Below are 26,190 nucleotides of genomic sequence, written 5' to 3' on the forward strand. Positions count from 1 at the left end.
AGTGAAGTTCCCCCTTCGGGAATGGTGATGTGTGGTGTGCGATGGCGTGATACGCTCCCATACGCCCACCATACACTCACCATTCCCCCCTTCTTAACCCTTTGTACTTGTATGTATAGGGCTCCGCATTTGACGACATGGCGTGATGAGAGGGTGAGATGGGACGATGGGATACAGGTACGCAAGTAATTGTACAATCCACTATCCACACTGCCGCCATGAAACCCCGAGTGTCTTGAACTGAGGACAGAAGCACACAGGAATATCGGCCCGTCATTCGCGGCGCTTGTTGAATTGAGTCGTTGGTGTTTTTGTCTTTTGGCGATGACAAAACTCAAAGCTACCTAGGTCGAAGCCGTAGGGCTGTCATGGAAGCTGGAGAGCCCGAAGATTGCCTGGTGGTGGGTGACACTAACACCCAAGATGCCAGGCGAGACGGGAGTGACATGTACTTGTTACGAACATATCTGCCTTGCCCGCCTGGAATATAGGCAGATTGATAGGTAGGCATAATGGACTCCCTTGCTCTTTGAAAGGTGAGTTCAGTGAGAGCTCATGGCCATGTTGTTTGTTTGTTGCCTTGCTGGTGTCTGGTTGGGAATCGCCATTGCCAATGCCGTTGTTGATGTTGTTGTTGCTGTTGCTCTGTTGTGATTGATATGCCCGTAGAGACAGGACTGCGCTTGCTGTTGATAGTTCCTCTATCCGCTGCTTGTCCGCTGTATAAAACAGCTTAAAAATTGCATTGCCCGCCGAAATCCCGCTTAAAAAAACTCAAAGTCCCGTTTCGTATGCGCCAGTGAATAGTGTGATGTCCAACAACAACAACAAAAAAAGAAGACAATCAAAATCTCATCTTAGCGAGAACTGTCCTTGTTGTTCCATCGCCAGTTGGAAGACGACGAGCGGTCGCTGTCCATGGACCGCTTGTGTTGCTCAGGGGACGGCGATCGCTGGAAGTAGCCCGAGAAGACGGACGAGTTGGTGGGCGATGGCAGCGGGCTGAGGCCGGTAGCATGGGGCTCAGGGGAGGTGCTGCCGGTGTGGTCTTGACGCCACGCAGAGAAAATCTCTCTGCAGAGGTGGGCGGACATGGTGTGTGTGGGCGACATCTTGAATGATATTGGGGGTTTATCTGACTCGATTTGTCTTTAAAACCGATGTTGAGGTTGTTGTACTCGAGGTGATTCTCTCGGAGAGGCAGAGGCGTGCTGGCGGGTGTAAGTGGTGAGTGGGGTCTTGGCGGTTGGTTGGAGTATCAAAGCGTTGTTGATGTTGGTTGATGAGACAAACGTCAAGGCTAAACCTTTCAGAGGAGGATGACTGGATAGTACAAATATAGAAGATCAGAGCAGACAAGATCAAGAGGGAAGAAGACGATGAAGCTGGGGGAGAAGCAGCTCTTTAAACGCCAGCCTTGAAAAGAAGCAACCTCACATCTGCGTATTGCTCGTTCCGCTTGACACACAAAAAGTTGACCCTGCAGAAAGCCCATTGGGATCGTTGCCTGTGTGTACTTGGTACGTACCTCGCTATACCTTACCGTAGGCGTTGCCGACCGCTTCTTAACAAGTCGCTTTTCCACTGTACAACTGAACGACAACTGGAACAGGCCAGAACGCAACGGCTCGCTGCACCAACCCAACCAAAGCAATCCCTGAAAATCGACTCACCCGAGCCTCGCCAGCATCCGCTTTCCCCAAGTTTCCGTCAACGATTCTGGCCGCTTGGAGCCGCTTGGGAGCCTGCTGCAAGCCTGCAACTTGCACCCTTTCCACCAATAGAAGATTTTCTATTTCAAAGAAAGTGGCTGAGCGTTGGTCCGTGGCTTGTCATTCTCGTCTGATTGTGCGTCCAGAAGTTCCCGTCCGTCGCAGCTGCAACCACAGAAAAGGGCAGTTGCTGACAAGGGGAAACCTCAAAAACACCAGGGAACCAGCTTCCGCAACACCACTGGCAAACCTCTCTCCCTGGACGGGGTTAGTTACGGAGCCGGGAGCGAGCGAAAGAAAGAACATCGTGCCACTTTGGCGCACTTTGGCGCATTCTGGGTGCAGGTTGGCCTCATTCGCTCTCCATTGGACCCCACACCTCACCGCCATCGACTGCCAATCAACGCCAATCTTGTCTCTTTAAACACACCTTTTTATGAGCGAACCGTGAGCACGTCTTCCGCCGTGCGTGTTGTGACAACCTCCATGGCTTCGCTTGGCTTCTTTTATTCTATTCTACCTTGCCCCTTTCTTCCTTTCAAAGTTTTACATTTTTCCAAAATGAACTAAACAAGCCCAGGCCCTTTCTCTCTGGATGAGGTTTCTGTTGAGTAAAAATAGGTAAAGGTATCCATCAAATAACGGAGCCCGATGACGGCAAAACTACCTCTACTGTATTATGACCATCCTCATTCCTCCTCAGCGGGACCGGATTTCGATTCGAAGCGAAATCTCCCTTATCACGCGAACGGAGCTATCATCATCGTACGTTCTGGAAGTACACATTCCGGAGCGACGATCAGGGAACATATAATTGCGCAAAAGTGCAAATCCCAACTTTGCAACTCCTTTCTTCTTCTTCTTCTTCTCCAATAACCCAACAGCATACCTAGGTATCATGGCAATCCGTGACTCAACAGCGGTGAAAACCTACCTCTATGGTACAACAGCCAAAAGGGGAAAAAGTCAAAATTGTGTTGACAACGAGTTGGCTAGGCGCTCTAACAGTTCTAGGAAGTGAGCCGCCTGACAAAACTGGGCAAAAGCCATGAGATCGCCCTCGTTTCGAAAGGAATATAGTTCGCCCTGTGATCATCCTCCTCAGCTCACCGTGGTAGTATATGGTCTGGAACCATGCAGGTCGATCCCCAAAAAAGGGGTTCCCGCCCACCAAGGCCCTCGTGACTCTTTTCTTCCTTGCCAGGCGTGAAGGGTTAGGGTTGCAAAAAGGGGCTTTTGGATTTGCACAACCTCCGCAGTCAGTCATCGCGGCATGAAGGCGACGTCACGAGACTCAAAACAATCCACATTTGTGTGACTCTTAACTCCCATTTCTCCATAAACTGCCACTAGGTAGTGTGTTTACGGAGTTGAGTCTCACCAACGGAGCGGGCACATCAGTTCATCCCGCCAAGTTGTGGTGAACCAAGGAGACAAAACGACATCTCGCATGAAGATATCTGCCAAAACGGTGCAGCTGGATTGACATGACTTGCTTGCATGGACACGTACTGCCCTTCCCACATAAAGCATAGCTATGCCTACAGTTCCTTTCTAATTTCAACATTAATACATTTAGTATGGCAACCTCGACTCAGACGTATACCCCTTTGGTGTCGGCCTGACGTCCTTAAGCGGATGGAGAAACATAGCCGGCAGACACGGCCTCCCATGACTGCGCTCCCACTCGGCACCCCCGATACCTGTATCTTCATATCCCATCCAGTTATGATACAACCGTGGCGGCGGGACGGCCCGGAAATACCACGTGGCACCCTGGAACCTCCCTTCTCTACCCCATCCCATCGCGCTCCCCAGCCCACCGCTCTGTCCTCGCGGTCCACCGTTGAACCATCGCGCCAGCTGGGTACCGTTCCATGGCCGGTCGAAGAACACGGGCATTGGGGCGTATACGGCCTTGAGTCCGTGGATCAAAGCCGTGGTCGGGGCTACCATTTCGGAGCCGACGTGGTTCCCCTTGAGATTCTCGGCGTGCATCACATCGACCAGCTTCCTCGACAATCGCGCTTGCGTGATGATGGTCGCCCTGCGAGGGAGATCTTTGCCTGAGAAGGCGTCGGATGGGTAACCCCACACTTGATCGCGCAGAACCCAGTTGCTGTCTATAGGGTTGAACATGGGCGACAGGGTGATGAGATCGGCTTCCTCGCCGACACCCCACTCATATCGGTCCAGCTCTGGTGTTGAAACGAGTGGTTTTGTCCCGATTGGGTTGACGACGGGTAATTTAGGGGCACCCCATACCGAATCCTGACCAGCCGCATCTTCAACGGTCTTTCGAAATTCCGTGTTGTAATCACCATGGTAAGAGGGGATATAAAATTGGCCGTTCCGTTCCCAAAGGCCCTTCCTCGGTTGCTTCCTGCTAAAGTCCTCAAGTTTAGCCAAAAAGTCGTAATGATGACCGGTCAGACGACTATCCACCTCCCAGTTCCAGACGTAGTCGAACTCTCGGAACTTCTGCATGAATACTTGGACAGACAAAAACTGTGCGTTGTGGACTCGGATGGCCTCCTTGCTCAGTTTCGGGTACACCAACTTCATCGAAGCCTCATCCCAGAGTACCGTCATCCCTCGGAATTCGACAGGAACGGCGGTGTCCAAGATTTCTTCATAGACTTCGTCGTCCGACCAGATGTCGCGGTCCTCCTTGACATGGACGAAAAGAAAGACCTGATATTGGCCTCCGGTTCGCAAGCTCAGCTCCGTTACCATGGATCTGATGACTTGCTTGTCGTTCTCCGTGTATTTCTTCCCGGTGTAAGAGCGCAGAAGGACTGCGCTTTTTGGCTCCGTTACCGTCGCGTCAGTTCTACCCGTCATGTTGGTAGGCGATCCATACTGCTTTACCGGATCCCACCATCGTTTCGCGTTCTTCGCGATCACATCTGCAGCTCCGTCTGCCTTGTGCTCTCTTTCTGTCACCACGTGGAACCCGCTGTCACTGTCGGAGAAGCTTTTGGAAGGATATTCCGTCGCAAACCGTCCCTTGTTCTTGTCTAGGCACTGCAACTGCAGCTCTCCCCAGTCCACGTTATCCCAATCAACAGGCTGCCCATTCTTATCCTCCACGGGTGCCACTCCGTACGGGCCTAGCCTGGTCTCTCGCTCAAAGCAAAGATTCTTGTCGATTCCTAAAAGCTCGTAGCTGCCGAAACCAGGTTGGGGAAACTTGGCTGGATGGCCTTTGAATACCTGGATATCCTCCACCTCTTTCCCTGTTGGACCCAAGCATGATGTATATGCAGAGTGTGACGCCTTCCAGGCTCGACTGTTGTACTGTGGATATGGGTTGAAGATGTACGGCTTGTCGAGACTGTAGGGCACTTTGCTGCGTGTTCTGGCGAGGGCTTTCTTTTGTTGAGTCGTCCACTTTTCTTTATCGACGAGTGTCTCGAGGGTATTTCCATAGATTGCGCCCGCGTCAGGATTACTATATCGACCAAAAATCGTCAGTCACTGGACTCAATTGGATGCTTCTTCAAGGCCACGGCTTACTCCAGCAGCTCCCTGCTCTCCTCCTCGAACTCTTCCTGCGTTGGTACTTCTTGGTGATTATCGGCCTCGGCGTCGGAGTGCATCACCTCATGGACCTGTGTAGTCGTTGCGCCATCCGTGGCCGTCGGCGGTTTGGTGAAGTCGGTCGCATCCGTGAGTTGTATCGACTTGTATCGCTGGCTCCTGAGAAGAAAACTCGCCGTGACGAGTATGACGAGTATGATAGAAACAAGAACGAGGGGCTGGCCCAGCGCCCGGTGACGCCGGAGCCGGACTATCATGGTTGGAGAAAAAAAAACGAGTGTGAGGTTTGAATGGTCGTGGGCACTCCAGGTGCCTGGGTTTCGCAAGCGCGCAAAGAAGGCGACGAGCGCCTGACCGTATCAAACAGTCCCGCCTAGTACCACTTGAAGAATCTAACCAGAGAAAGACTGTGATTTGGTCGTGGTCGAAATCATGATCAAGAAAGCTAGCGGGGAGTGAAGTCAAACGCTCACTTGAAGAGTAAGGGAGGGGCAAGACAAGTTTCTTCGTGGCCCGCAGGTCGTGGGTCGCAGGTCGAAGGTCGAAGAACTCGAAGGGATGCGGGCCGACAATCTCGATAGATCCTGGAATCCAAACCACGACACTATCAAATGTCTGGGTACTGTGATCGGCAGCTTGCAAGCGATGGCCCTGCGAGACATCAAGGACAGCAAGCAGGTAGCACGATGAAACACGCAACGCCCTTGTCAGTGCTCCTTCGTTTCTTCCCCCTTCACTTGCGTGGGAGGAAGGAAACCCGAAATTCGGCCGTATCCACGTGTTACGGCTCCCCACCGGTCCAGACCTGGACTCAGAAATGATGGGATGAAATTGGAAGGTGCGATTTGTTTGTGACTTCAAACTCGAAACATCCTTTAGTTGGGCGAGGATAGCACCTACCCGCGCTTTCGAGGCTGGGGCCTTAAGAGATTGTGGATGCCATGGGCCTCCCGTCAAATTTCATACAGCGGAATACTTTGTGGAAGAAGTGGCCTTCCGTAATGCCGGCTTTCAAGACATGATGAGTCTGGATGTTCCCAGGGGCGTGTTACGAAGACTCCAGATATTATATGTAAGAGCCCGTCTCAAACTGGGAGATTCGACACCTGCCGGCTGGGAGCCACTACTACACGTGTCTGAAAATAACGAGTACTAAGCGTTCATTTCTAACATCGTACCGTCCCGTAACTGTGGAAATTCCTACTGGATAATAAAGTGTCTTCACAAGCTTCGTTATGGCTACCTACCTCTTGCTGATTCCCTGGACTCTATTGTAACCTAGGCTGAGGGTTACACCAGCATATTGAACGGATACGTACCGAGCCGTTTTCCGGATGTGAACAAACAACTTACATAATTTGCTTCCCTAGCAGAGAAGACTAAGTGGTTGCATTTGCAACAGAGATATGAGTATGGCACCGATCGAGGGCAAAAGTCTTTCGTCTTCAACATCTCAGGACTGTATCCAGAATCAAACCCCAACGACCGATATATCCCCTGTTAAACAACAGCCAATACAACCACATGTCCACACACACCTTCCAACCTTTGGAATGTAGATGGCCCCATGCATGCGACCTGGATGAAGATCCCCTAGATCTACCAACCCAAGAGTCCGGGTACCCCTGACGACCGTTTGGTTTCACAATTCTCAAGCGAACGTCACACACTCAGTCACATACTTCCGCTATCTCGAGGAGCTCTAAGCAAAAGTACGGCCAAAAGACCAACTGCCGAGACCAGCGCAGGGACAGCTCGGTAGTACTCGCCCACAAATGTGTGCCACAATGATGTTTTGAAGCACATGATGGTAGGACACAAGATAGGCTGTAGTTGAATTCAACAGCTGTGACGCATTGCGTGTTGCAGCGTGTATATTTGCACTCTCTATCTTCTTCTCTCCTCCTTCAGATTCTTTGCCCCTTCTGCAATCTGGCGCTGCAACCTCCCGGTTGTACTACTACTGCCTGGCCCTTGATGTGTCACAGTAGGATCTCCAGCTCGCCCTCGTGCTTCCTTTCCCAGCAACACCTGAAGCTCAATTCCCTCTTCCTATTCTCCTCCCCAGCCTGTTCTGAACCTCCATCTGCTCCCACCTACCCAGGAGTAAGTAGAGTTGGTGATCGGGGGTGTCTGTTTCTTGTACATTGTGAGATTATCATCAGAAATTACATGTTATGTGTTTTTTGATACAAAGGGAAGGAGAGAAAGGAGGCTGTAGATAAAGCCAAACTAGTTGGTGGGTATCAGAAATTAACCAAGAAAGTAAGTAAAGTTTCGCGTCCAACCCAGTCTATGGGTCGCGCATATCCAAAAGAGGTATCTCTGGCACGCAAAACGCGAGTACCCGTGCATATTCCGTAAGGGGGAGAGAGGCCGAGACAATATTTCAGTCAAGAGAGCCGGCCCCCTCCCTCCCTCTCATAAGGGAGGAAGGAATATGTAAAGCCCTCGCGAGAACTATCAATCAGCTCTCGAGAGTACTGAAGCTGAAGCAGCTCACATCATGCCAAGTCTAGTCATACGCTTCTCCATGCGAGGCATGCCCGGCGGCGGCAGTCCATGCGCGCCCGGACCCATCCCCATGGGGCCCATGGGGCCCATGCCGGGGCGGCCCATACCACCCATACCAGGACCCATAGGCCCGGTCCGTGGTGGCCCGGCTGCTCCAGGAGGTCCGAACCGCGGTCCAGGCGGAGGAGGCTTCCGACCCGGACCTCCGCCATTATTAGCGAGCCACTGCACCCTCCTCCAAGCATCCTTTTCGCAGTAAGCTTTCCCATGAACCTCGAAATAGCCGTCCTTCAGCACGAGCTTGCAATCGCCACAACGGAAACAGCCGATGTGGTGCTTCCTGCGCCGTTCATCCTCGAGGTATTGGCCTTCGATGCCATTGTCGCAACTACCGCAGAGACTCCCGTTCAGCTCGTGGTAATGGCGCTCACAGTACGGTCGGTCCTGATGGACGTAAAAGGTTGCGGAGGAGAAGGGCTGGTGGCAGTTGAAGCATACGAAGCAGGCCTTGTGGTAGCGTCCTGTCAAACGGCCATCTGCGCTGGAAATGGATTTGCCCGTGATGGGCAGATTGCAGCCTTTGCAGTCGCCACGAGATGAGGTAGTCACAGGAGGCTGCCGAGGCTGCGAGGGCGCCCGCTCCCGGTCTTGGTCTAGCTTCGCAGTTCGATCGATGCTCCGACGCGGCCGTTCGTCCTGCCCTGGAGCCCGTGGGCTCGTTTGCGTCTTCGGTTCTTGTTGCTCCTCATTGGGCTTCGCAGATGGCGGCTCTGCGGGCTGCGATGACTGAGAAGGCTGTCGCTCCTTAGTCTGTGTTTTAATTTGAGGCTCGTTTCGCTCCTCTGCCGGAGACGCAGGAGATTCTGGCTGTGACGGCTCTTCTTCTTGTTGTTGTTCCTCCGGTGCGGACAGGGACTGGCTACTGCTCCGCTCTGTTGGGCGCTGAGAGGATTGAGAAGGGGGGCGTTCTTGTTGACTATTCGCCGTGGCGGTTGAGGACCGATCCCTTCTCTCAATTGTTGCCGAAGCCAGCAGCGGAGATGCAGATGGTGCGGGCTGTGTGGACACTCCGCGATCAAATTGGCGATTCATTGGGTCGTCGAGACCTGAAAGATCGAGAGCAGGTGAAGCTAAGGGCGACTTATTCCGCTGCAAGCGCGGGTCAATTCGTGGATCATATCCACCGTCTGGAGGTGGTGGCCTTTTGCTAAGGGGTGGTGGTCTCAGCTTCCGGAGGGCTTGAGGGATACCACCATCATAAGGGACTGATTGCGTGGACGGCGTCCGCGTCAGTTTACCTCCATCCTCGTCTGCGACAGACTGCAGGTCTGTCACAGAGCTGTCAAGTGTCGGCGTGTCCGATCCTTTCCTCCCACTAGATGCCACGGATCGGGGTGGACTGGTCCTCGAGCTAGCCTGACTTGCCTGACTTGGCCGGCGCTCCATGGTATTACCTTGGCTTGAACCCTGTGAGGAAGCCTGGCTTGACCCGTTGGACGAAACGGATTCGGATGGTTGATGATACGGGTTTCCGACTCCGAATTCCTCCGCGAGATTGATGGCTGGTACCGCTGGGGCTCCATCTGGCCCAGTAGTTCTCGCCCGAACGAGGCCGGTTCGCGGCGGCGGGGGACGGGATGTATCCGGGCCCCTACTCGGCCTTCTCATTCGATCATTGGTCATTGGAATTGGACCTGGCATCGCGCCTGGCCTCGGGCCTAACATCGTACCTGACATTGGACCTGGCACCGGACCTGGCATCGGGCCTCTTCCAGCATCTCTAGCTGCTTCGGACGGTCGTCGGGGCCGTTCGGGACGGAATCCAGGTGCGGATGGTGTCCGGTGAGGTGGCTCTGGAGTTTGGTTTGGCCGGGGAAAGGTTTCGGCGCGATTCAGCATGGTGAGGGCGTCGTCGGGCTTCAGGTCTTGTTGGACAGGTCCTGGTGGCGGAGGTCCCGTGGGAGGAGGTCCCGAAGGAGAGAGCCCATTTGGCGGCGGCCCCCGTGGGAGAGGGCCAAATCCTTCCGGCCCGTTCCCTCTCATTGGCGTTAGCGGATTCCCGGGTCCAGCAGAAATGTTTGATGCCGATGTCCCTGGCCGTTCAATGGGGGTGGTAGGCCGCAGATCTGCCATGTTGCCTGCTGGTGTATTTGGTCGCAAATTTGTCATGCTACGCGCTGGTGTGTTCGGTGCTAGGTCTGTCATGCTCCGCGCTGGCGTATTTGGTCTTAGATCTGTCATGCTGCGTGCTGGTGTGTTTGGCCGCAAGTCCGTCATGCTGCGACCCAACGGCGTAGTCGGACGGAAATCAGAGACACTGCGCCCACTCGCCGACGGCCGTCGATCCGTATCGAATGGCCCAGGGGTCATGCTGTTCATACGTTGTAGCAAGTTTGGGGCTCGGTCCTTCTCGTTACCCGTCGCGAAGGTGCTGGGCCGGCGCATCGGTTGTGAATCATCACCGAGACCAGGTCGTGCGTTTTGGGTCTTTGGCGATAGACTGATCGATCCGCGAGTGTCTTGGGACGGGCCTGTGGATAGTCGGTCTGAGAGGCATGAATCGTCAGTTATGGGAATCTGAGCCACATCAAAAAGGATGGAACCTACCACCGACAGAAGTGTCCACTTGCGGCGCCGGAGGCTGCTCTGCAGACAAGGCGCTAAAAGGGTTCAGTCGACCAAACAATGATGTTGCTGGCGCTGGCGGAGCTGTTGAGGCAGGTTCGTCTGCTGATGATGGGTCTGCCTTCTCGTCTGTGTCTGAACTTCCGGCGCAAACATGCTCGCCCATCATAGAGATTGGAACTTGGCAGCCACATGACGAGCATTTTACTGTCGGCATGAAGCTTTCCGAAGCCATTCTTGCCTTCTTTGGCTTGAAGCCGCTTCACTTAACAGGTTGAAAAGATTGAATCGGAAGGAACCACCATGCAGGTCCCCGGATTAGCTAGGAGAAGTTGGAAGGGGCGAAGCGAATGACGAAAGCCAATGTTGTGGTAACGGGTGCTTTATTCCGCATATGCTTCTTCATCCAAGCAGAACGCCTTCCTATTACCATTCACCACCTATGCCAGACGTATCACTCCAAGTCCCCGAGATATGTCCAACTCAGTGCCTACTTGTAAAGCAGGCGAGGCCCCAGGCGACCGAAGCGTTACGTCAAGTGGGTTGCTAGGTACTCGTTTAGGCGGTCGAGCAACAAAGATTGATATGTTCGCGGGCGGTAGGATATTAAAGAACGAACACCAAGTGGTCTTTGGGCCCTGGATCTGCTCAGTTGCAGGTGGATGTTGGATTCGGCTTTGATCGAAGACAGAAGTCGAAGGAATGCGCGCCACGAGCCGGAGTCGAGGCTTCCCGTCGAGTGAGGAGGAACGCGGCTAAGCACCACGAGGCTGTCGGTGGGCTAGACGACAGCGAAGCAGAAATGCGGGGAAGACGACACAACGGTGTCTCGGTGCGTCTCGATTATGGAATGTTGTCGGAATCGGGAAGAATTGTATGAACAGCGAGGAAGCGTTGAAGAAGGACGATCAGGTCGGTGAGGGTGAAGGTGGACGACCTACCCCGGCAACCCTTGGATGCGACCCTTGAACGCCCCTAGCTGCCAGTGCGGTAGGCTAGCCAACCCCAGCAAAAGTCCCTGGTCAAGTGGCACCCTTCGCGCGCCCCCCTAGTTCTCCGGTCTCCCACCTCTTTGAAGGGCGTGAGGCAGGTGAGGGTGTCCTCAATGTTACAGCGCCGCAACAGTTGACGTTGACGCGAGGTATTGGGGGGCGTTCTGGGCGTCAAGGGGAGGTCGATGACAAAGGGCCAGGTTGAGGCGGGCGTCAGGGGCACGTTGTTTGCCTCGAGTGACGCTGGGAAAGACAATGGCTATCGACGGTAGGCGAGAAGCTGGGGATGGATGAGATCACGATCAAAGGCGTGTCCTGTCCCAAAAGAGCGTGTGCGAAGAGGCGTGGGAGGCGTGAAAGAGGCGTGCCTGGCGACCCCTGCCCCTGAAAGATCCAAGATAGGTTAGGTATATTGGCGCTGCCGTCCGTCTTGGTGTGTTGGTCTGCTGCAGAACTGAAGCGTCAGAAACCCCAGGAGTCCAAGACCTAGAAGCCGGCCAAAAAGGAAGCCAGAGAAGACGAAGAAATTCTAGCGAGAGACTCTGTCTAACGTTCTACGCCAAACTAAAGGAGTGACGCCGGTATTCTCGGGATGGAAACAATTTCAGAGATGAGATAAGGTGAGGTCGTTAAAGGGCTGAAAAGGCGTCTCCATCCAGGGCCACTTTGGTGAAGCGAAGTGGTTGATGATGTTGCGACGGCGATCGAAGAGGCAAGGCCGCACTTGTTCACCTTCGACTTCAGCAGCAAGCCTACAGTATAAAACGGTTACATCTATTTAATGTTGTGTCGCATTCGTCAACGTTGGCATTATCCCATCCCTTTCATTTGCCTTCCATCAATTAGCAACACCACGCGCACCAAAGAGAATGGAAGGTTGCAACATACAAAGTAGGTAGCGTACCAACAATGAGTGAAGCTCATTTGCAGTGTGTTGTACCCGACCAAAGCAACATCATCTCCCTCGCGCCATTCCGTCCGCAATTAATCGCCGGTCCACGCAGAGAGAATAAAGATTCCATTGATTGTCCATTTGTCGATTCCTCATTATTGACCTCTCCACTTGGTCACCTCCCAGCCGGCCAGCCCGTTCTTGCCCTGGCGTAAGTCTCGCTGTAGCGTACCTGTTTCGCTGGAGAGTCGCTCATGAAGTCGAATTGGCAGGCAAGCGCCACTTCTCCACACATCTAGGAACGGGTGGAGCCGTTGGATGGTCCTCGCTCGCCGACTGGCTGATTGCTGGACACCCTCCTGGCCTAAACTGGCTGCTCAGGGCCCTGTACCTGGGCGTGCTTGCCCGTACCTTGCAGCGGTTCGGCTCATCCTCCAGAAACATAAAAAAGCATACCCACCAGCAACCTCTGATCATCATGCAATCGGCACGAGAAACATCTAAATCGGATTTGATGAAACCGGCGCGCCAACCATCATCATATCCCACCGTCAATTCATCACAACCTTCGATGCGCATGACCTCCCTCATGGTTCATCATGCCCCTGGGACTGGGATCGCCTCCCCGCATGACATGGAAGCCGTGAAGGTGGACGGACGGCTGAGGTGATATCAAGAACCATCCATTCAGCATCACATCGCAGCCAGCAAGGCTGGAAACTGTACATCACAGTACGACCTCGCCAGCGGTTAAATAAGGTATCTGCAAGCGAACTACTGTCAACATGATACACCAAGACCAAGGTTGATATCGGACGGTGCTTTGACTCTTCAAGTGAGGCCTCTTTCAAGTAGTATACCCGACACTGTCTATATCAAAATCTCTTCTGAGACGAGGCCATCATTCCCGTGGTACATAATTGGCCAGCCACTCTTTGATCGCAGACGTCTCATTCCTATCATGTGATTTCGGAATGTCCCTTTTGGGACTGATTGGTCTTCCTTTGGGAAGACGTCTCTTCAGGGGGGTGTTGGCTGTTGCAATTTGCAAGGCTCAAACAGTCAGTACATATGACTAACCCTTTCCAATGTGGTTGAATGGCTTGCCTTCTTTGAGGAAAAGAGACTGAAGCGCCTTCCGAGGCGGCCAATCATGCTCTGCCGTGAACTTCAAGGATCGCATAACCGCCATCATCAAGTGTCTGTCAAAGACGTTGGATGTGGAAGATTTTAACCAGCCAACTTGTCATCCTTAGTTTCCTACCGCCGAGCTTACCACCATGGCGTCGAACTTTGTGGATTGATTTCCCCAAACAATGCCTCATACCCTCCTCCCCTTTCACGAGGCACATTGTTTCAAACCTCTCGGCAGTCTTGCCTTAACCCGCCCAGTCGGCTTCATACTCGCCGAGTACATGTAAGAGGGCAAGGAGCTGAGAGGTCAACCTTTGACTCGATGCAATCGGCCGCTCACTACGTATATGTTGAGGATGGGGGGGAGGGTGTTACAGTTACCGTGGGAGCCTCCGCGTGGGATGTTGAAGCGAACGGATGTGTCCGAATCTGGCCCTTCCCGCCAAGCCGCTCCGTGGCCTGTCAACTCACCTGCCCGTCAACATCTGCATGTCAACCCCCATGGTGGTTCCGCGAATGGTGTGCGGTGGTCGAAGATCCGGGCCGCCTCACCTACACCATTCGGTTTCGAGAAGATTATCATTGGCGATTTCTTCATGTCAGTCAACGGATTTGACTCACTTACTTCGTCATCTGGTTTAACCTACAGTATTTACCTTTTTCTCTACGTGTTATTGTTTTTGCTTCTTTCCTCTTCCCTTCTCTCCTCTTCTCTTCGTCTCTCTGTCTTCGCCTTCTGCAACACCACAAATGCGAGACCTCTTGACTCCGGTTACGGAAATGCCGGTATTCCCAAGTTGCATGAATGTCCTTCCCAATCGGAAACTATCAGACCAGAGCTTCTGTCTATGTTAATACGTCACCACTATGAAGGGCAACCAAATCTCCAATAAGCTTCAAGTTGGTCTAGAACGATGACTTAGTCTTGCGCTGTGTAACGGCGTTATAGCCGTTCGTTGGCTATATCTGCTGTCTGGGCAACTGTAGTCGAGCAATACACCTGGAACGAAAAGGGTCTGAAACCCGCCATCTCAGTTCTTGCGGTAAGTTATGTATGTCTGTCTTGTCGAACTCGAGTCTTGTCAATCTGCTTCTTTTTGGCAATACCGTGTTGTACACAGGACAGGGAAAGGTCAACCTCGAGTCCAGACCGCCCGGGCGGTCAAGACCTTCCGATGTCAAGACACGCTCCGATTTCCATAGCCCGAGGCATTGCACCCAAGACACGCCACAGTCGGGCTTTGTGTTACTCAAAACACGTTTCCAGGTGAAAGGTGGAAAAAAAAAAAGGTTGAGGTTATGCCGTCTTTTCCGTGTAACGAAACTGGACCCTTGATCTTCGGTAGTACATTTCCTAATGTGTGTGCGAGTGCGTCGTGTCCGGGTGCTCTCCGTTCGGCAGTGATGAGGCTTTCAAAATCCCACCAAGTTGGCTCTTCGTTGCGTAACATGCATTCGTATTTCGGCGACAGATAGTAACTAAGAATGACTTAGCTCGATGGCGAATGTCACTTTCTAGTAACAGATGCCGTAAAAGAAAGGCTCTCAATTCGCTAGCAAATATCAAAATGTTCCTTCGGGACTTCGGGGGAATCACTCAGTGGAAGCATTTCGAATAAACCAAAAAATCTCACTACCCCTTAAACTGGCAGGAGGGAAAATAGGATAGGATGCATATGGAACCCGAAAGTAACCTTCATCATGCAGGCGGATGGGACATTTGGGGTTACCTATCAGTTCGAAAAGGTGTTCGTTCCCAATAGGGACCGTCCGTTGCCGTCATGATGCAACTTTGCGCTGTCAAATGGAAGCTGCATGCGTGGGTAGGACGGGACTCGAGCAGAAAGAAGGAAAGAAAAATAATAATCAGATTCTGATAGCTTTGTCGGGTGTTCCACAATGCCATTCGATGCCGAGTCTTTCCTTTGCGGTGATGGTGTAGTATTTTGCGCCGGCCAAAGGAGCAGAGCCCTATCGTGATTACAGCAACCGTATCAAGTTGCATTCTGGGCTTGAGCTGATAATTCGTATATGCTTGAGCCCAGCTGAAGCAGCTATAATTCTTGTTCGCCATGGTACGACCGTGGGGGTTTGTTGACAACGAGCTCGCTTCTAGCCTTTCTTTCTCTGGTTCTGTGCCCTCTGCTTGCAGACGAGACGACGAGAGACATATGATTCCAGAAATCCAGGCATCCCCGCGTGCTGCCACGACGACATCAGGGATCGACCAACAAAGGCGATAATACCTCACAGTAAGAAGAACAGAAACTAGCAGCTGCGAGACGACAGCACTGCAGTTATGGTTCGATCACTGTCAACCTACGACAAGCGAACACAGGCTCACAACAAAATGCTGATCCATGGAAATGCACTTTTCGGTGATGGACCAATGTCGGGCTTGAGACGCGGGATGCGCAAGAAGAGACAAAAAAAGTTGACAGACCGCTCTTCCATCCACGCCCGGCCACCGTAGGTACCGTAGTCACAGGCATACGACACCTATCTCGCTCGGCACCCGAATCTGTCCGTTATCGAGTGGACAAATCGGCAGGCTGGAGCGTTGTCTTGCTGTCTGGCGAGTCTGGGTGTCCCCAGCGCCAAAGAATATTGCATGGAAAGATGGTTCAGGGGGTTCCCGTGTCCGGAGGTGGGCCGGTAGGTGGAAGACGGGCGGGCCAATCAAGCGGCCGAGATGCCGGTTCTCTCCAGAAACGGCCTCAGTGACCCTCATCGTCCCCAAATCCCCAACCCCCGCCAGCCCACCCGCCCGCATGGAACCTGCACAACCTAACAACCGACACGCCGTGGCACAATGCAGCCAGCAGTGCAGTGCGGGCTGCCCTGTCGAGGACGAGGATGAGTGAACATTTTTGACTAAAGAATTTGTTGGAAACCCCGAATTTGACGATTTGTCGAAAAAAAGGTTAAAGGTTGTACAGACACTGTCTCTCCCAGGGGCAACTTTAACCGGCGCCTTTCGATTCGGCCGGCCCACAAGGGGAAGACAGCGGATTCAGACAGGATCAGGATGTGCATACCTGTTGAGGTTGTGAACAGATTCTGTAAAGGTTGTGCTCGTGCTTGCGTACGTAGGTGAAGGGTAACTCGGCTCTCTTTCGTGGGGTTTACATCTGATACCGCCTAGCATATTCAAACAGTTGGGGGGAGCTGTTGGGTTGGGGTGACATTGAAGGTGAAGAAATCGAGCAAGTAAAAAAAAAGAGGGATCAAAAATTCATCACGGAGTTAACCACAAACACTTTTTGGACGTTATTATTCCTTGGGAAAATCGGCGTCTGGGCGGTTATCATTGGCTCCTGCCATCCAGTCGTGTATCACGGTATCGTATCATTCCATGTTGCAGGATTCCCAACATTCACCTCAAAGTATCTCGGTCCGTCATTCAACCCATCCCCATCGTGATCTGTGATTCGACTTTGCAATCTGAAAATGTCCTCTACGCCCCGGACCGGACAGGCAGCTGTCACGGGCGGGCAAGTCTAGAGCCCGAAAACCCCGGAGCTTGGGCAAATGTTGCGAGACCCCTGAATGAATACTAGTCTACCTACCCCAAAAAGGTACCTTTTTCGTGAATTGCATTGGCGCAGCCTCGGGCGGTCAAGGGGAACGCCCGCCGCCCGCCGCCGCGCGCGCGTGGTGCAGTGGTGCATGGAAATGGAGCTCCAATCTCCAGACGTGCAATGGAGAATGGAAGCTACCCACATCCACATCGGAACCACCTCCCAAGAGGCTACATCTCCTGCCATGTCCCTTGCGGAGCCCTTGTCCTGCTGGTCTGATCCCAAGGTATAAAAAGAAGGCTTTCCAACCAACGTCCCTGCTCGTTCTTTTGTTTCGATCCCCATCGTCTTCAGAAAAGATCAAATTCTGTCAAGTCCAGATTCCCGCCGACCATCCCGGTCACGACCTCGCTTCCCCCCCGTAAAGCCAACTAACCATCTGATCGCGCTCCCGAGCCGCGATCCCATCATCCGCCAAAACGTTTTCCAACCTACTCAACTCGTAAGTCGCCCTTCACTGTTCCAAGTTTCTGCCGTCCCCTTCACGTTTCTGTCATCCCTACAACCCACCAACCAACCTGCCGCCCTTCTGCTGTGTTGCCATGCCCTCGTTTGTTGGACCTTCACCGCGCGGGTGTTCGTGAAGGGGCCTGGGGGGAAAACCTTGAGGTCATCCCATATTCCCTGGCCCGTTCACTTGCCCAGCCCACTCATCACCACCCTTGCGGCTCTGCGCTTTGTGCCACCAGCAGTTGGAAAAATATTCCAAATTCCCAACCCTTTGCTAATATAAATATCAGAGTCCATCACCCGTACGCAGGAGCTCGCTGTTCTGCATCACCCGGAAGTTCAGCGGACTCAGTCTTTACACCATAAAAGACTGCCATCAACCAAGATAGCCAACCAACCACTTACCTGCACCTGAACAACCACCCTTACTACCGTCAACATGCCTTCTATCAACGGTACCAACGGCACCAACGGCGCTCATGCCAACGGTGATGGACACATCAACACCACCCCCAAGACTTTCGTTGTCAACTCCCCCAACGTAGTCTACACCGACGAGGAGATTCGCTCCAAGTACACCTACCGCACCACCCTGTGCACCCTCGAGGGCGATAGCTATGTCGCCGTCCCCAAGGAGACCCTCTACGACTTCAAGGTCGACAGAAAGGTCCCCAAGACCGGTATGATGCTGGTCGGCTGGGGCGGCAACAACGGTACCACCGTCACTGCCGGCATCCTCGCCAACAAGCACAAGTACAGCTGGGCCACCAAGGAGGGCACCCAGGAGGCCAACTACTACGGCTCCGTCATCATGGGTTCCACCATCAAGCTCGGCATCGACGCCAAGGGCAAGGACGTCAACGTTCCCTTCCACAACGTCCTTCCCATGGTCCACCCCAACGACCTCGTCATTGGCGGCTGGGACATCTCCGGCTTGCCCCTCGACAAGGCCATGGATCGCGCCAAGGTCCTCCAGCCTACCATGAAGGAGCTTGTCCGTGAGGAGATGTCCAAGATGACTCCCCTCCCCTCCATCTACTACCCCGACTTCATTGCTGCCAACCAGGAGAACCGTGCCGACAACGTTCTCCCCGGCTCCAAGGCCAGCATGGAGCACGTTGAGCAGATCCGCAAGGACATTCGCGAGTTCAAGGCCAACAACGGCCTCGACAAGGTCATTGTCCTCTGGACTGCCAACACCGAGCGTTACGCCGACTTGATTGACGGCGTCAACGACACCGCCGACAACCTCCTCAAGTCCATCGAGGCCGGCCATGAGGAGGTCTCCCCCTCCACCATCTTCTCCGTTGCTTGCATCCTTGAGGGCACTCCCTTCATCAACGGCTCTCCCCAGAACACCTTCGTGCCCGGCGCCATCGAGCTTGCCGAGCGCCACGGTGCCTTCATCGGCGGCGACGACTTCAAGTCCGGCCAGACCAAGATGAAGTCCGCCCTGACCGACTTCCTCATCAACGCCGGCATCAAGCTGACCTCGATCGCGTCCTACAACCACTTGGGCAACAACGACGGCTACAACTTGTCTTCCCAGAAGCAGTTCCGCTCCAAGGAGATTTCCAAGTCCAACGTCGTCGACGACATGGTCGCCGCCAACTCGGTTCTCTACAAGGAGGGCGAGCACCCCGACCACACCGTCGTGATCAAGTACATGCCTGCCGTCGGCGATGACAAGCGCGCCCTCGACGAGTACTACGCCGAGATCTTCTGCGGCGGTCACCAGACCATCTCGCTCTTCAACGTGTGCGAGGATTCTCTGCTCGCCTCCCCCTTGATCATCGATCTCGTCGTCGTCACCGAGATGATGACCCGCATCCAGTGGAAGGCTGCCGAGGCTGGCGCCGCTGCCGAGAAGGACTTCAAGCACTTCCACAGCGTCCTGAGCGTCCTCTCCTACATGCTCAAGGCTCCCCTCACTCCCCCCGGCACTCCCGTTGTCAACGCCCTTGCCAAGCAGCGTGCCGCCCTTACCAACATCTTCCGCGCCTGCGTCGGTCTCGAGCCCGAGTCTGACATGACCCTTGAGCACAAGCTCTTCTAAGCGGTCAGTCGATATGGTTGCGCGGTCATGGTTTCGAAGAGGATCTTAGAGATCAATATCTGATCTCCTAATTGGAGGAATTTCAAGGGGTTTTCACTGTGGAGGAATTGCGAGCGTGTCTTTCGGTTGCTTTCTGCTTAGCACAGCGTTGATGGGGAAAGTTGAGGAAAACGGTTTAAGAGCAGGTAATTGGTCACAAGGAGGGTAATTTGGAAGAGAGCATAGTTGGTAGCTTGGTCTTTGCTGGATGCCTTGATAGGTACAATAATGAACACCGTTCTTACATATCTTGATGATTCTGCTTGTTCTCGGTGAGATGTGTAGTACTAACGTTGTGATTGGTGGTGACTCGACCGGTAAATTCCTGCCACATAGTTCTAGTCTACGCCGCAATATCTTGTCATACCTCGTCCACAACATCCCCGAGCCTCAACCCTTGATATAATCCCGTAACTGCTCAACATGACCATGAACATCGTACATCTCGGTCAGTCAAGTGATATCATATCAACCACAAAAAGTCGCCAATGGCAGTTCTTGTCGGTCATCTTCACCATTCCACGCCCAACACACAGAGCCGCTTAACCTCCGCGGACCAGTCAAACGTCAAGGTAACACGGGAGTACAGCAGTCGTTCCTCCAAATCTTTGAGTGAAGCCGGGTCAACTTTGATCAAGTCCTTCCAGATGTATTGGTGAGGTTGAGGCACAGCAAAATCAGCCTCATGATCTTCCTCATATTTGATACTAGAGTCAGCAATATCCTTACTTGGGGAGGATTCGGTCTTTGTCTCCCCATAAATCTGTTGTTTTCCTTAGGATTGTCATCAAAAGAAATGCCACAACCACCTCTGAGCAACTCAGACCATGCACGATCGCTCCAGACTAATTTGCCCGGGGCAACACATCCTGTTTCGTCGGCGACGGGTTCGGTGACGCGGGGGTTGATGGTTAGTTCACAAGCTTTGTGGCAGTTCTTGCATGTCGCGGACGACTGGTTGGAGTAAAGGGGGAAGTTGCAACTGTATCATATAAGGTATTGTCAGCTTCTGGCAGTCTTTTTACCACAGATAGTGGAAAATAGGATGCATGACATGTGCAACAGATGCAGTGCCAACCTGCGATCGGAACCGCCGCATTTCCCAGCAACAACCAAGACACAAACTTCGTCTAAAAGTAAGTGAAAATGGAGGAGGAAAATCCCGAGAACGCAGCCAGGCCATTTCACAACATAGCTGAATGCGATAAAAATCGCGAAAAGCTCAGTCGCATAGGAGACTTAGGGAACGAACCACCATGCTCCAGCTGCGACCTACGAAACTGTACCACGAGTACCGCGCACCCGGCAATGTCTTCATACACGGAACCGCTCGACCATTTGGCCAAGTGGACCGCGCTGAAATTAAGGCCTGGTGCTGGACCTTATATAGTGCGTAGGGCGAGGGGTAGAGGGGATGGGATGAAAGGCGGACTCGTATGTAAGTACCATGCGGGCTTGGTCCAGTTGACTGATTCACCATTCGAAATAACATAGTCTGTTCTGTCTCTGGGTCTCGCAGATGCTGGCGCCGATTATGAGGACGTTGAGCTTCCCAGTGAACACAACGCTGGGGTCCTCTCTCACCCTCTCATCCACGTCTGCCAAGGTGTACAGCACCCTGTTGGGGCCGTTGATAGCATCTTCAACATCCCAAACGCCGACGGGGAACGGGATGGGTATGCGCTCTCTTTTTGTTAGGGCTTCTGTCATCCTTCGAAGCCAGTGGGCATCTGGGAAGTCGGGATCCACGTCCACTATTGAGTTCAAGGCAATACCCAGTCCTGGGTTTATATTTCTTTTGCGAGGATGAAATATTGGGTTGGTAATGAGTAGGACGGTATGTCCAGCAGTCTATTCGCGTGCTGAAACAATCTGGTCACTCCAGAGTCTAATCACGTAGTGGTCAGTCTTGTCACACACATGAACCTCAACCAGGTCTAGAGTGCCTGGCTTGTTGTTGGTCTTGATGGTTTTGCGAGGGCCGACGCTGGAAACGCAGACGAGGACTCTTGTTAAGGTGTCGTTGTCATTCTTCTCATGGGTTTGCGTGCCTTTCATGAGGGCTTTGAGACTGATCAGTCCCGGCATCTCAGAGGCCGGAGAACCGGTGTCATATTCGAGAGGGACACGACAGAAACCCGTCTCCTCTGGGTTTGATCCCTCTTGGTGAAACTTGATACAGGATTGCGAAGCTGGGCCGGGGTGTACTGGAACGATCATCGACACGAAAGGGACCTGGATGATAGAGTTCTTGCCCACAAAGCCCGTCCATATCGTTACAAGCTTCCCGATGTGGAGGTTGGGAATATCGGATTGGGTGGCGAGAAGTTTGACCTGGGCGGGACTTCAATGTTAGCCAGAGGTCCGCAGGTTGCTTCTAGAAAAGTTGAGAAGATAAAATGAGGAAGATGATATACTCACGCCAATTACTCCCGTATCGTCTTTGACCACCATAAAGTGGAATCCAGAGGGAAGAGAGGAAAGAGCTCTGGGCTGATTGTCGGGCTTGTCCGGGGATATGTTGACAATTCTCCCCATGAATCGGACCTTGCCTCTTCCTGGCTGAAGTTCAGAAATGTTGACTCTCTGATAAGTGTCCTGTGGCTTCCAGATTTCTTTCAATGGCTTTCAGTTTGTGCCCGCAGGGCGGGATCCGAGTGATCCTTGGAGTGTCGAGGCCTGGGAGAAGGCAGAAGAGGCAGGCGGTTCCTTCTGATAGAAGGATTGGATCGGCGGGATGACCATGGCTGGGCAACCTCAATGTCACGTAATGGTTCCAGATAGTTGCAAAGAAGCTTCCAATTCAACGGACTTGATAAAAGTTGCCCGCTGGGTCCGCAAGGCTTGAGGTTGAACTTGACGGGACTGGAGGTCCAAGTTAGTAGACTGTGTTTGTGTGTGTTGCTGCGTTCAAATGAGGTGGGGACAGATTGGGAAATTGAACGCGAAGGACAGACCACGACCAAGGTAGGAGGTGCACTCCTGGGAGTGGAGGCACGCAGGACTGCTGTTCTTTCCATCTCGAGGAAGGTGCTTGAAAGCACTTTCCTATCATGAGCAGCAAGAGCCAAGGGAAGAGCGGGAGCGCGACCCATGGCTCCTTCCCTCACAAATACGTGCCATACACGCTGTTGAGCAGTTGCGATCCTCCGTTATATTTTATCCATCAAACACGGTTCCCGCTCCGTAGTACCTCATCGACACTCTCTTCTTCCACTGGTAGATACACTCGGCTCTATGGATGCATTCGGTTATGTAGAAACCCACTACCCTTCCAAGGTATGTACAAGGCCACATCTGGCACACATTTCAGCCCATTGCTTCCATCTGTTCCCTTCACATTTCCAACTCCTTGGCTATGAGATAAAGGCAGGCGTTATACCAGCACCACGTTCTCCTGGTGATACAACCTCCATCATCCTGCTTGCGAGAGGCGCGAGGGCTAACAGCGTCGGCCCCTGTCCATGTCTCTCTAGAGTTTCGATTTGATATCGCCAACCTCCTTATCCGCGCGATCCCGAAGTTGCCTGCGCAAAATCTTGCCGGACTGTACGAGTTACACGTTAGCACCCAGACACCTGCAGCATCACAAAACATGACTAGAACTTACCGGATTCTTCGGAATGTTGTCGGTAAAAACAACGCCGCCCTTCAGCTGCTTGTACCGGGTCACCTTGCCGGCCATCCAGTTGGCAATCTCCTGTTCAGTAATCCTTGACTGGGGATTCTGACGGACAATGTATGCTCGAGGAACTTCTTCGCCGTTGATTGTCACGCCAATCACCGCTGCATCGGCCACCTCGGGGTGCTCGAGCAACAGTCCTTCAAGCTCAGCAGGCGCCACCTGGTTGCCCTTTACCTTGATCAACTCCTTGAGCCGGTCGACGATGTGAATAGTTCCACCGGGCTTGTACGCGTCGAAATAGGCAATGTCGCCCGTCTTGAGCCAGCGAGTGCCATCTGCGTCGACGACAATGGTATCGGCTGTCGCTTCCGGCTTTCGCCAATAACCGCGCATCAAATTCGGGCCCGTAACCCAAAATTCACCTCTTTCTCCTGCCTTCGTGATCTCGGTCTTTCCGTCCAGCGACATCAGCTTTCCGGAGCAGTTGGGCATCATCTCACCCACGCCTGAGCTGGGCTCCTTGTTGAGAGGATCCCATGACATGCAAGTACATGTCGTTTCGGTCATGCCCCAGCCCTGGCGAAGGAGAAACTTTCCATTGAACAGCTTCTCCGCCTCATCAGAAACCTCCTTTGCCAACGGGGCAGCTCCGGAACCCATTCCCTCGACGCTTGAGAGATCGTACTTCTTGGTTAGAGGGGATTTGGCCAATGCGACCACAATGGGTGGCACGCACGTGAGTGAGGTAATCCGATAGCGCTGAACATACTCAAGCATCTTGACGAAATCGAAGCTCGGCATGATGTAGATGGGGATGCCGGCCCGAGGCATGTTCGCGACGAAGTATGTCTGGCCATAAGCGTGGTACAGGGGCAGGAAGCAGAGGGCACGAGCTCGCTTTTGCCGTTCCTGCCAGTCAGGATCGAGCTCGTTGAGGTGAATAACCTGAACTCCGTTTGCGACATAGCAGTAATGGCTGATCTCAACGCCCTTGGGAACTCCAGTGGTTCCGCTGCTGTAGTTGAGACAGCATGTCGTGGTCTGCGGATCCTTTGGCTCTTTCCAACTCCAGCTCTCGGCTTCTTTCGCGTTCCCCTGAAGGAGTTCTGTCCAGTGCTTGGCTCCCTCGATCCGACCCTTCAGGCCTGGTCCGGGATTGGAAGACAGCGCTACTTCCTGTGCTGCGGGAGTATCTCCGCCGAGAACGTAAATACGATCCCTTGGTAGACCTGCCTCCTTAGCTGCCTCAAAAGCCGTCTTGACAGAGCCCTGTGCCGTGACGAGGAAGGTCGCTTCACTGTCGCGAAGTTGATAGGCCAGCTCTCTGGCCACAAAACTGGGATTAGCACCTGTGAAGATGCCTCCAGCCATCAAGATGCCAAGGAAGATGGAAGGGAAGAAGATGTTGTTGCCAGAGAAGACGAGCACTCTGTCGCCTTCCTTCAAACCGGCTTTCTGTAAGCCCAAGGCGACGCGCTTGGACAGGAATCGATAGTCGCTGAGGCTGAGGTAGTTGGTATCGGGTTGCTCGGGGTCGATATATGCACGACGGTCTGGGAGAGGACCGCAAGGCGAGTCAAAGATCCATTGTTGCAGTGAGCACCGAGGAACCTCGGCGGTCCATCGTGACTTGACCGGCATCGTGGGGGTGGGCTTTTCTTTGAAGGTATCTGCTGAGAAGGGTTTGTGAACAATGGGTCAAGTACCGGCACCACCTCTCGCTTATATATGTTCGGGGGCGGGGAAGGGCGGAAAGGAAGTGAGTGAAGGACAGAGCCACTAGGTTTCAAAAGTCCAGCGCCACAAGATAAGTGAATGGGATGGCTCAACGGGAACAGCTGGCTATAGGTGAAGCACGGCAGTAGCGTACCGAGAGGTTACCATTCACTCGAAGCCGCTGTTTGGACAGCCCTCATGACCTCCCTCCCAAGGAGGGACGGAAGATAAATCCGTTCCCCAGTGCCGCCACTCCCGCATACCTCAGAATCTCGAAATGTATGGACAGGTACCGGTAGGAGTGAGTGGACAGGTTGCCTGGCAGCCGAACGAACCTCGCCTACTCGCGAACCCCCCATGTTCGTCAACAAAATGTAGGCATTCAAGGTTGCCCATTTCCGGAACTCAGCTCGCGGTCAATTGGCTGAAGGCATGTGGGTGTCTTCCTCCCCCGCATTTACAGGGGAGCAGATCCCCCGCAACAGCTTGGATCAAGGGTTGTTGTGCCGAGGCATGGAATCTCTCCTCTTCGAAGAAGCAACTAAGGAACTGTCAAAAGAGATGGGATTCCCTGATACACAATGCACTGAAAACAGGCGTCTTAGGTCCAACAGAACGTTGGGTCGTATATGACACGGAAAACTTCTGGTCTCGGCTGTGACGACGAAGCGATACAGGGGATTAGCTTACGAGGTTGAAGAGAGGTACCAACGTCAACCTTGAACTGTTCGCTTCAAGCTTATACGGGGGATGGAATGGCCAGCCTCGACTGTCCCCAAAGCTGCTCGGTCGTGATAAATAGAAGCTTTACGAGAAGTCCCCGGGTAATGGGTGATCTAGGTGATAAGGCGTGATGTTCACCGTCCGAAAGGCGGCATTGACCAAACACCACATAGTAAAACTTTGAAGCATTTGGTTGTTGTTTGTCGTACATTTAGGGTGATCGCGCCGCCTTCCGGCATAGAGGCTCGTCGTGCCATGGGAAATTGTAGTAGAAGTACAATATGTCCGGTAGTTCGGTAGCTGCCCAGAGCTCCGGAGTGGTACCGGATCGCGGAAAAAGCGGTTGAAGTTCTTGCTTTCCACCTACCTACGCACGTACGTACTTCTCAAAGTACCTACCTGTTGACTGTGTGTGGGAACTGGCCTTTGCGCTGGCCCAGGGCTTCGGCTTCTAAAAGAACGTCATTTCAACCAAAAGTGCCTTTACATATTTGTCTTTTCGATATCCTGTTTCTTTGTTTTATAACGTTCTCGATCGGAGGGGTGCACTAGGTATGGTTCATTGAACCAACCGGAGTGATAAACATC

At 53.1% G+C, this 26,190-nt stretch overlaps 6 protein-coding genes across 6 annotated transcripts; 1 reads left to right on the top strand and 5 right to left on the bottom strand.

The window, feature by feature from the left end:
• Window positions 1-857: 857 nt before the first annotated feature.
• On the bottom strand, window positions 858-1,327 carry SMAC4_06540 (uncharacterized protein; the record flags this gene model as incomplete). Its single annotated transcript, XM_003345938.3, has 1 exon — window positions 858-1,327. The coding sequence occupies exon 1, from the start codon at window positions 1,110-1,112 to the stop codon at window positions 858-860; it is 255 nt and encodes an 84-aa protein (XP_003345986.2). The 5' UTR covers window positions 1,113-1,327.
• Window positions 1,328-2,767: 1,440 nt separating this feature from the next.
• On the bottom strand, window positions 2,768-5,699 carry SMAC4_06541 (uncharacterized protein). Its single transcript, XM_066090473.1, has 2 exons — window positions 5,232-5,699; window positions 2,768-5,166 (listed from the first exon to the last, which is right to left on the bottom strand). Exons 1-2 carry the CDS (start codon window positions 5,510-5,512, stop codon window positions 3,288-3,290), a joined length of 2,160 nt encoding a protein of 719 aa, XP_065946077.1. The 5' UTR covers window positions 5,513-5,699; the 3' UTR covers window positions 2,768-3,287.
• A 12-nt stretch (window positions 5,700-5,711) lies between these two features.
• SMAC4_06542 (uncharacterized protein) lies at window positions 5,712-12,047 on the bottom strand. The gene is made up of 2 exons (XM_024655740.2): window positions 10,377-12,047; window positions 5,712-10,315 (listed from the first exon to the last, which is right to left on the bottom strand). The coding sequence occupies exons 1-2, from the start codon at window positions 10,627-10,629 to the stop codon at window positions 7,755-7,757; spliced, it is 2,814 nt and encodes a 937-aa protein (XP_024511573.2). The 5' UTR covers window positions 10,630-12,047; the 3' UTR covers window positions 5,712-7,754.
• Window positions 12,048-17,115: 5,068 nt separating this feature from the next.
• On the top strand, window positions 17,116-20,408 carry SMAC4_06543 (uncharacterized protein). The gene is made up of 2 exons (XM_003345941.2): window positions 17,116-17,435; window positions 17,734-20,408. Exon 2 carries the CDS (start codon window positions 17,883-17,885, stop codon window positions 19,497-19,499), a length of 1,617 nt encoding a protein of 538 aa, XP_003345989.1. The 5' UTR covers window positions 17,116-17,435; window positions 17,734-17,882; the 3' UTR covers window positions 19,500-20,408.
• Window positions 20,409-20,443: 35 nt separating this feature from the next.
• SMAC4_06544 (uncharacterized protein) lies at window positions 20,444-22,633 on the bottom strand (the record flags this gene model as incomplete). Its single annotated transcript, XM_003345942.2, has 2 exons — window positions 20,444-21,872; window positions 22,496-22,633. 2 exons carry the CDS (start codon window positions 22,631-22,633, stop codon window positions 21,390-21,392), a joined length of 621 nt encoding a protein of 206 aa, XP_003345990.1. The 3' UTR covers window positions 20,444-21,389.
• A 377-nt stretch (window positions 22,634-23,010) lies between these two features.
• SMAC4_06545 (uncharacterized protein) lies at window positions 23,011-25,196 on the bottom strand (the record flags this gene model as incomplete). Its single annotated transcript, XM_003345943.2, has 2 exons — window positions 23,149-25,196; window positions 23,011-23,085 (listed from the first exon to the last, which is right to left on the bottom strand). Exons 1-2 carry the CDS (start codon window positions 24,802-24,804, stop codon window positions 23,011-23,013), a joined length of 1,731 nt encoding a protein of 576 aa, XP_003345991.1. The 5' UTR covers window positions 24,805-25,196.
• Between the last annotated feature and the right edge of the window lie 994 nt (window positions 25,197-26,190).

This window comes from Sordaria macrospora, chromosome 2 (genome assembly GCF_033870435.1).
Source record: "Sordaria macrospora chromosome 2, complete sequence".
Lineage (NCBI taxonomy): Eukaryota > Fungi > Ascomycota > Sordariomycetes > Sordariales > Sordariaceae > Sordaria > Sordaria macrospora.